The sequence below is a fragment of the Zea mays genome, chromosome 1 (assembly GCF_902167145.1).
Source record: "Zea mays cultivar B73 chromosome 1, Zm-B73-REFERENCE-NAM-5.0, whole genome shotgun sequence".
In the NCBI taxonomy this organism is placed as follows: Eukaryota; Viridiplantae; Streptophyta; class Magnoliopsida; order Poales; family Poaceae; genus Zea; species Zea mays.
Genome location: NC_050096.1, coordinates 161,561,980 through 161,571,409, shown reverse-complemented (window position 1 = coordinate 161,571,409; position 9,430 = coordinate 161,561,980). Strand labels below are relative to the sequence as shown.

Genomic DNA, 9,430 nt, shown 5'->3' with positions numbered 1-9,430 from the left:
TTTTCGTTGACAATATGACTTCAAATGAAAAAGTTGTCAACTACAAACTTCTACAATTTCTCAAGATCTACAAAGTTTATTTTGGTTGTTTGGTCATTTGTTCATCCCACATGATGGTTCTAACAATATGCACAAATTCTATACATCTCTTTCGTAGTTTCATAAACTACGAGAGATATAGGTTTTATGAACAAATTTATTTTTATTTTGCCATATGAAGAAATGTTCAATATATAAATTATACATCATGATGAGTTATACAAATTTGTAGTTGGAAACTTTTTCATTTGAATTAATTTACTGCTTTAAAATGTGATTTTTAAAATATCTTTGCCTAGTGGAGACAAAGCACTTGCCAAAGAGCTCTTTGCCAAGTGTTGTATTTTTGACACTCGGTAAAGAGCTCTTTGCCGAGTGTCAAAAAAAACACTCGGCAAAGAAACTCTTTGTCGAGTGTCAAAAATTTGACACTCGACAAAGAGTTTCTTCGCCGAGTGTTTTCTTTTACCGAGGTTTTTTACGTGGCACTCGGCAAAGATCTTTTTTGCCGAGTGCCAAAAAAACACTCGGCAAAATATTTAGCACTCGGCAAAGAACCAAATTATGGTAGTGCATGGTATAATCTGGAAGTGCAGGGTACCTTTGAAAATTACGATCTTCCTCTGGCAACTTTATAATAGGAAAATCCAAGTTGCGATGGAGATGAAAAAAGGGGTTGGAAAGGAGGCGGCTCTTGCGCCCTTTGTCGAGAAAATAAAACCGTTGAGCACATTTTTTCCCACTGTATTCTAGCCAAATACGTGTGGGGTTGCATATACCTTGTCTTTGGTCTGGACCCCCCTCCATATCGATGGAATATTTTTTTGGAACTGGGTAGTCCTTCAGGCTAAGGGGGACCAAAACCTTTTTCTTTTCATGTTTACAAGACTGATTTGGGCCATGTGGTATAATCAGAATAGTATGGCGATCAAGAAGTGGTTTCCTAAGAGCCCACATGAGATCTTGTATAACGCCATATCTTTTCTGCAGAAATGGAATTCTTTCCTCGAGAAAAAGGATCAGGAGAAGGCAAGGTGTTGGATCAGGTCCCTGAAGAACTGGCTGTGTAATTCCCATCCGGCATTAGGAGAGGTGTCTGACATCGGGGTTATCTGAGGGCGAGCTTGTGCTTGGTTGCTGGTTTGTTGTATGGAGTCTGGAAGGGAGTGCTGGTGTCTGTATGAGCTTAGTGCTTTTATCCTTTGTTATCCCGTTCTGTTGTACCTCTTATATGCTTTCTTATAAGCAGAGTAATTAATAATACTCCTTCAAAAGAAAAAAATAGAACATGGATAAGACGTCTTGCCGGCATGTTCAATTCCGGACTCGCAAATCAACTTCCAAGTTCCAACAGAATTTGATTCGCAACACCAGAATACGAAAGAAAAAAAAAACCATGACTATACACGCAGATCCCCACTTCAGTTCATCTCACAATTCTTCGGGGAATGGACTTGTGAGCACATGCTCATGTTCTTGGCCGAAACATCAGTTTCAGTTAATTTGTTGCTAGGCTGCTGGCCGAACTTTTTAGTCATCGTCACATGGCAGTAGTGTTGGTATTTGCCCATTATCGACAAAATCAATTTTGTTTAGCCTTACACAGCACAGTACATGCTCTGGAAGTTCCTCCTGCTTCTGGGCCTGTGTCAATGGTCAGCATGTTCAGCTTATCAAGAAACTAGTCTGAATCTGTAACCTAACAGGATGACGAAAAGCTGTGTACATTACATGTATTACTGTGCATGAAAGAATATTGACTAGGCAACTGGTAACAGTTTGAAGGTTCATATTACATTTCCTGATGATCCAAAGTAAGATTCAGCAGCCCAAGCTTCTCTAGGTCAGTTTTATCTTCAGATATTCTTAACAACTTTCAGGCTGATATTGAACTAGCAAATGGCATTTCTTTTGTGTCACAAAGATTAATAAAGAAGGCAGAAAGAACCATCAACCTACCTGTATGGTTAGACCGAGATCAATCATCCCATGTTTCAATCTTTCTCGGAATGCTTCGAGCCCTTTCCTCGAGATGAAGCTAAAGCGGTGTACATCAAGGTCGATCTCCAAGTAATTTGATCCCTGCAACATACCCCAATGTCATGCAAGGGTCAAGATGAAAGAGAGGAAAAGTAGATCCTACCAAACAAAGCAACTCACCACATAAAAGTTGTGCTGAGGCCTTGAGAGGACTGGCTTTTCATTGTAAGCCTGAACAAGCTTCCTCTCCGCAGAACTCAGGTTCATGTCATCTGGGTTAACTAACCCTGCCAATATCTTCAATCTTTCTCTGAAAGGGACTGTTGAGTCCAATGGGAAACCCTTGACCTTCTCCGTTTCGTCGCTTACAAGTCTCTGAAAACAAACAAACAAACCAAGACAGGAATGGATTAATTAGTAGGCATCAGCAATTTGTGAAAAGAGACTTCAATCCAAAACAACTTGTGAAAAGAGATGCCATCGAACAGTGAAGTTTACCTTGATGCTGTCATGAAACTGGGGAGAAATTTCTTTCTCAAAGTTATCGTTCAGTTTGAAATATAGCACCAGATTAATCCCTTCACCGTCACTATCACCAAGGAACATAGCAGCAGGATATGTAGGCATCTGCGTGGAACAAGTATTTGTAACCACTGGAATCAATGACATGTAAATTCTCAAGGCAGGAAATCTGGTGATCATACCTGAATATTTACGATAAGTAGCGAAGGAATTTTATCATTTGGCTTTACAGATGGAAGCTCAATATGCTGGGCAATGTGGTGAATTTTCCTAGGGGACATGAATATGTCCACACCAAATGAAGTGTATGGAGAACAAGCTGGGGCAGGAGACTTCTTTTTGTCCCTGTGAGCAACTATAAATTAGTACAAATTGAAGTTCATGAGACATTACATTCATTTGTGGGGCAACTCTTACTTGAAAAAACTTTCCCCTCGCAGCTTGAATGCCGAAGGCTCAAGCACAGACCAACAACCTTCAGAAATTTTCTCACCAGCTTGTGGAACCAATAATCCAGCTCGTGGGCGGATCAAGTACCTTCTAGAGGAACCTGCACTTATATAAATTTAAAGGCAATCAGGATGTCAGTCCTGGCTGCCATCATCATTCACTGAAAACGAAAGGTGAACGTATCTGAGCGAAACCTACATATTTCAGTAGTTTGTTCTCCATCGAAAGACTGCCTCTTGAAAGAAAGCCTGACAACAGCTGATTTCTTCTTTTGGCCCCGTGGACTTGCTACTGCCAATGGTTGGACCTTGTTAGCATGACGAGGTGTGCACACTGGTGTCAAACTTTTGAAGATGCTTTCATGAGGCTTCTCTCCATCTTTGAAAGACTTCAAGGTATTACATGCATCCTCGCCTCTTCTAACTTTTTTTATACCCTCATTTCGTGTCTTAGCATCCTCAACCTTTCCACTAGAGACATCACAAGCTTCGGGGCTTGCAACTCTAGGCCTCTCTGCTTCTATTTTATTTGCATCTCTTTTCAGGTACTGCCCAACAGCTTGAGCAACACTAGAACCATCAAAAATCAATTCAAACTTCTGGATGGCGTCAGCGATAGATGAAGCATCTTCGCACTGCATCAATTGTGTACCTGTTGAATTTGACATAGCAGGGAAGTCTGCAAGAAAAAAGATCAAGACTGAATATAAATGTCCCTTCCTGCCTTTCAACAAAAAAAATGTATGAACATTGTGCGTGAACTCTGTACTTTTAGCAACAATCAAAACTGCTGAAAAGCAATACAAACCTCCATTGACACTGCTGAAGTCTTCATCTGAGTCAGATCCCAAGATACTGACAGAGTCGAACCACGCTTCTTCTTGGCACACAACTGGACCAACAAGGAAAATACTGAATTTTTAATGTGAGGCCTTGCATTACTACAGCATATGCATGGAACAAAAAGTTTCCAATTACCATTTCCATTCTCTGTGTCCAGCTCACTGTGACGCCACTGCAATTGTGTGAGGTGGAACGTAACGTTTGAGCCATCGGATCTCCGTCGAGCAGCTGCAGAAGTCCCTAAATGGACTGCTGCTCCAGAAGAAGCAAGGTTCTCCACTTCACCGACGCGTACTATAGGTGTATTGGTTAAAACCTTGCCACGGTAGCGCCTGTATATACAGCATGACCTTTGCGATCTCCGCTTTTTGCTTGAAGATACACAGGCGCCCATAGTGGTTCTATGCTGAACTTATTCAGCACTAGAGGAATTTTCTTCACAGCATTTGACCAGACTGTGGATTTCAAGAAGCTGCACACCAGAAAAGCCAGCCAGAGATTAATTATGCCCTAACTGCAATGCTTTCATGAATGAAGTAAGAAACCAAAAGGAATCAATTTTATGCTTTCTGTATCACTCTAACAGCACCTATACTGAAGTAGGAATGGTACTGAAGATGTTCAGAGTACCGAATCCACAGCTTGACGACACTTTAAGGAACCCAGAAAATCATTACATGCATTTATATAGAAAATCGATGTATAACGAAAGGAAATGTAACAACAGAACAAAATGCATAGATCTCTAAAATCTGAAGAAAGAAGCCAGAAATAATATGAAGACTTGGAACCCAAACTACCTGATGACAAATGGAGGCAAATAAGCCCAGGAGAGAAGATATTATTGGTGGCCTGCCAGGCTACCAATCACCATACACGCAGGCCACTCCCTATGACAGCCTGCAATCAAAATCCATTTTTTTGACCATTACAAATCGCACATGTATGCTCATAATATAGACAACTGCTTCGCGCAACATACAGCTAAAAACGGAATCTAAAATATAAGAATGGAAGTACTTTTTGTAGGTGTTCAGAAACAACTAGCACTCCAGATTTTAAAAAAAAACTATAAATAAATACAAAGATTCCGCAAGGTTTTAATTGCTCCCTTGAACTCTTCAGCTCAACAAGTTGACTTAATGGCCACTAACACAAGTTGTTTAACCATTCAAGAGGCGAAGAACACAGAACCCAAAATGGGTAGAGGGTCTGACACTAGCACAAGACCTGGATCTTAATCTTCATCATAACCAACAACCAAGAACATTTCAAAATATAGAAGTTATTGTCAAAAGGGAAAAAAGAAATAGACGTTTGAAAACGAAGAAAAAAAAACGAATCGGCCCAACAAGAATCGGAAAGACTTGGACTCACGTCCCCACAAACCCCACGGATGGCAGCTGAAAGAAGCAAAGACGAAACGCAACAAATTTATGCGAAAATTTTTCTTCCGTACCCGAAGAACTGACACGATTGATCAGAGGGGGACACCTGAGCAGCATAGGAACATCTACGAATCGCATCGGAATCCCAGCCTGATCCCAAAGGCGGAGGCACTCTCCGCCTTGAATCGCCCAAATACTAACTGTTCGGCATTGCAGGAGCCTACGAAAACACACATATTTATGCCAAAAAAAATCCCAGCCTCGACAGGTAAACTCCAGGTGTCTGTACCAGTAAGGCTAAGCCAAGCTTGGCTTGCCGGTAAGCCGGTTTCGTCCAGAGAAACAAGAACAAAAACAAGGAACCAAAAGAACTCTCAAACCGCGCCAAACCGACACGCCGCGACCAACAAATAAAGCCGTTCCCTTTCCTGCCAAAAGCAGCAAAGATCCACTCAGAACTTCCCAGAAACAAAAACCTTCCCATTCCCGGCCACAAACTCGCCGGTCGCTGTCGCTCCCGGCGAAGAACAGTTAGAAGGCTCCGATTTTTTCCGCACAGATGAAACCAAGGTAAGGTAACCGTCACACAGGCTGACAGGCACACAACGGAGACGAAGCATTACCCGCCTGCCCCGGGGAGCGCCGGGCCGGCAGCGAGGTCGCCGGAACGGAGCAGTGCACTGGAGGAGGATCAGAGCGAGGAGAGGAAGGGGAGCAAGAGCAAGTGGGAGCCGCCGGGATGGTGGTGGTTCATGTGCTTGCGCGTGTGGCGTCTGCGTATGGGTGATATACTCCACGTGGGGAGGGGAGATTGAGAAGGTTCAGGGGAGGGAGGGAAAGGTGGAAAAGAGGGACAGCGGACGGGACTGAAGGAGAGGGGAAGATGGAGGTGGCTACAGTACAAGGTTGCAGCCTTTCTCTCTCCTCCTGCCTCTGTTGCTTCTTTTTTTTAACGTTTCATTAACTTTTTTCTACAGTATATTTGATTGAAGTTGATTTTTTACTTTTTATTTTCATACTTCTTTCTTTCTTATCGTCAATAAAAAAGTTCCCTTTTGGCACCTTTCCGTGCTTTTTGTGACTTGTGTGTCAGTGTGTGGGGTAGGCTTGGTTTGCATGGTTTTAAATTGTTTTCTGCTGACATAAATTGGTTGGTTATGAATTTGGCCAAAGTTTGGTGGGGGAGGAAGAGCTGGGAACAGCGGATGCTACAATCCACCATCAATATGAACTGTTGCATAAACTCTGTGAAATTGCAGGCAACTTTTATAGCTGTGAATTGAATCCAGAGAACGTATGCAGGTGTGGATTGCCATAGAAATGGGCATTGGTTGAGGTGCACAGGCTTTTCAGTATTGCATACAGTGTCCTGACTACGTAGATATATGAACAGATACTACTATACCAGTACTCAGATACGAATGCTTTGAGCAAGGAAACATTAGTACAGTCCTAGTAATGTGTCATCGCCTAAAGACACCAGGACCAAGATAGAGCGAGAAGCACAGACGGAGCCACGATGATCTTGGTTACTGTCTAACTACTAACACAAGAGATTTATAGAGGGTTAGACCGTAAATGTGTAGTACTCTATATTTTCTATATTTGGTGGATTGATAAATACCGAGATGAAGAAGATTACACAGTCGGATATCAACTAAATCTCATAACCATCTTCTCTTTGATAAATAGTAAGTTGTTCGCTTCGAATTAAAACTGGTTGTTCGGATTGCTGTAAATGTAATCCATAAAGACAAAACATTGTAGAAGCAGTAGAAGCCGATACGAATTAAAACCAAGTGAAATGCTTGAAATAACTCTATGCCTATGGCGTGGCCTAATATTTACAGATGGTTCTTTAAAAAACCGCCTGTAAAAATCGTATTTGTATAGGCGGTTTTTAAGAAACCCGCCTGTAAAAATACACGATTTCTATTAGCGGATTTCTTAAGGAACCGCATGTAGAAAACGGTTTCTATAGGAGTTTCTCAAATGACCTCGTATGAAAACCCATAAAAAAGTTGTAGATCTCTAAAAGTTATGAAACTTTGTAGTTAACAACTTTTTTAATTAAAATCATGTCGGCTCTCAAAAATTGCATATAAATTTTTCAAATTTAAAATGCAAATTTTGCAAACGACCTTGAATGGAAAAACTACCGAAATCAAAGTTGTAGAACTTCAAAAGTTATTCAAATTTGTATTGACAACTTTTTTGTTTAAATTCGTTTACGGCCTCAAATAATCAATTTACATTCAGTTGTTTATAATATGTGGGCAACAAAACTGCAATCTAGACATGGAGTAAGTGATGGGTGGAATGGTAGAGGAGGGTAACGTGCAACGCTGAGGTCAAGGGTACAATTCTAGTGGCTGTGTAGCGCACCAAATTATTGCACAAAATACTGTGACTTGCGACTTCCTCTTAGGTGAGCGAGGCCCCCCTATGAATATATTTTTTTGTTATTTTTAAAATATCGTTTATGTTTCATGGAAGGCAGTTGTCGTAACTAAATCGCCATTGGAAATCGATTTCTACTAGAGGTTCTCATTTATCCGTCTATAAACATAATTATTTTTACTGGTCCATAGCATTGGCGGTTCTGAAAAACATCACAAATAGTTTCCAAACCATCTCTCTAAGAGCTTCTTTGTGTAATTTATAATGTTCAAGTATGTTATAGTTTAGGCGTATCCACAGGGATGATGTCAAGCACTGCACAATAGCTTCGGATGTGTCTACTGTACATTATCTATATTTCTTTAAAGCATGAGTTTCATGTGTCGTACGTCACACGTGAAGCACATAAGTCAATTACTCTACCCTGCTTCTCACCTACAAAAGGGTTGTTACGCCCTAGATGGACCGTGATAAACCAACTAAGCCCAACATGACACACAAAATCGCATGCAGCGCAGCGCACCCACATAATATCACCCCTCTAGCTAAAGAATCACCTATCAATGGCCCGTTACCCTACAGATGGGCCGTGAGAAACCATCCAAACCCAACACGACAACATGACAGGAAGTCGCACATAGCGCAACTCTTTAAATTAGTCTTGCCCTGCTAGCTGAATGAGGGATGAGCGACTGGGCGAACTATAAAAAGGGTGGTCGAACGCCTTTTCAAGGCATACATTTCTTGGCCTTTGGCTAAGATAAAATCTAATAGTTGTTTTTATCAGTTTAATATATGGTACGTGGAGTATATGTTCACTTTGATGTTACATTTATTTTATATGTAGTTTTTATGGTGAGGATCAACTACACTGGCTTACTTAGTCCTTACATGTCACTCAATCATTACACTACAACCACTACTGGTAGGGTCTAGCTCACCCTGAAAGGGAAATAGGCTTACACCTTTTCCTAATTGATTTTGGTGATTGAATTGTCCAACACAAATAATTGGACTAACTAGTTTGCTCTAATCTATAAGTTCTACAGGTGCCAAAGGTTCATAATAAGCCAATAAAAAGACCAAGAAAAGGGTTCAACAAAGAGAGCAAAGGGATAACCGAAGTGTGCCCTGGTCTGGCGCACCGGACTGTCCGGTGCACCACCGGACAGTGTCCGGTGCACCAGGGGACTTCAAGCTGAACTCAACACCTTCGGGAATTCTCAGAGGCGCTTCGCTATAATTCACCGGACTGTCCGGTGCCCCACCGGACAGTGTCCGGTGCTCCAAGGAAGAGCAACTCTGAACTCGCCAGCTTCGGGAATCTGCTCCGCTATAATTCATCGGACTGTCCGGTGAGTCATCGGACAGTGTCCGGTGCACACCGGACTGTCCTGTGTGACAGCGGAGCAACGGCTACTTCGCGCGCAACGGTCGACTACAATGCATTTAATGCGCGCCTGCACGCGCAGAGGAGCAGAGCACGCGCGGGTGGCACACCGGACAGTCTACAGGACTTGTCCGGTGCGCCATCGGACAGCCAGGCAGGCCCACAAGACAGAGCTCCAATGGTCGAACCCAACGGTCTGCTGACGTGGCTGGCGCACCGGACTGTCCAGTGCGCCATACGACAGCCCACTTCCAACGGCCACTTTGTGGTGGTTGGGGCTATAAATACCCCAACCACCCACATTCATTGGCATCCAAGTTTTTCCACCTTCCAACTACTTACAAGAGCTCTAGCATTCAATTCTAGACACACCCAAGTGATCAAATCCTCTCCCAATTCCACTCAAAGCATTAGTGATT

General features: G+C 42.3%; 1 protein-coding gene and 1 non-coding gene across 5 annotated transcripts; one reads left to right on the top strand and one right to left on the bottom strand.

The window, feature by feature from the left end:
• Positions 1 to 1,238: 1,238 nt before the first annotated feature.
• Positions 1,239 to 5,995, bottom strand: LOC100278658 (uncharacterized). 4 transcript variants are annotated; one of them, NM_001151861.2, is made up of 11 exons: positions 5,845 to 5,995; positions 4,634 to 4,733; positions 3,969 to 4,305; positions 3,799 to 3,882; positions 3,190 to 3,669; positions 2,959 to 3,091; positions 2,724 to 2,886; positions 2,518 to 2,646; positions 2,200 to 2,394; positions 1,999 to 2,121; positions 1,239 to 1,683 (listed from the first exon to the last, which is right to left on the bottom strand). In NM_001151861.2, exons 3-11 carry the CDS (start codon positions 4,225 to 4,227, stop codon positions 1,570 to 1,572), a joined length of 1,680 nt encoding a protein of 559 aa, NP_001145333.2. In that variant the 5' UTR covers positions 4,228 to 4,305; positions 4,634 to 4,733; positions 5,845 to 5,995; the 3' UTR covers positions 1,239 to 1,569. The 4 variants fall into 4 exon arrangements, with proteins under 4 accessions (NP_001145333.2, NP_001394465.1, XP_035821826.1 ...); NM_001407536.1 differs by lacking the exon at positions 5,845 to 5,995 and adding an exon at positions 5,293 to 5,431; XM_035965933.1 differs by lacking the exon at positions 5,845 to 5,995 and adding an exon at positions 5,328 to 5,502 and having other exon boundaries at positions 1,307 to 1,683.
• Positions 5,996 to 8,356: 2,361 nt separating this feature from the next.
• On the top strand, positions 8,357 to 8,562 carry LOC111590519 (U2 spliceosomal RNA). The gene has a single exon (XR_004855699.1). It is a non-coding gene; the product is annotated as a U2 spliceosomal RNA (small nuclear RNA).
• Positions 8,563 to 9,430: the final 868 nt, after the last annotated feature.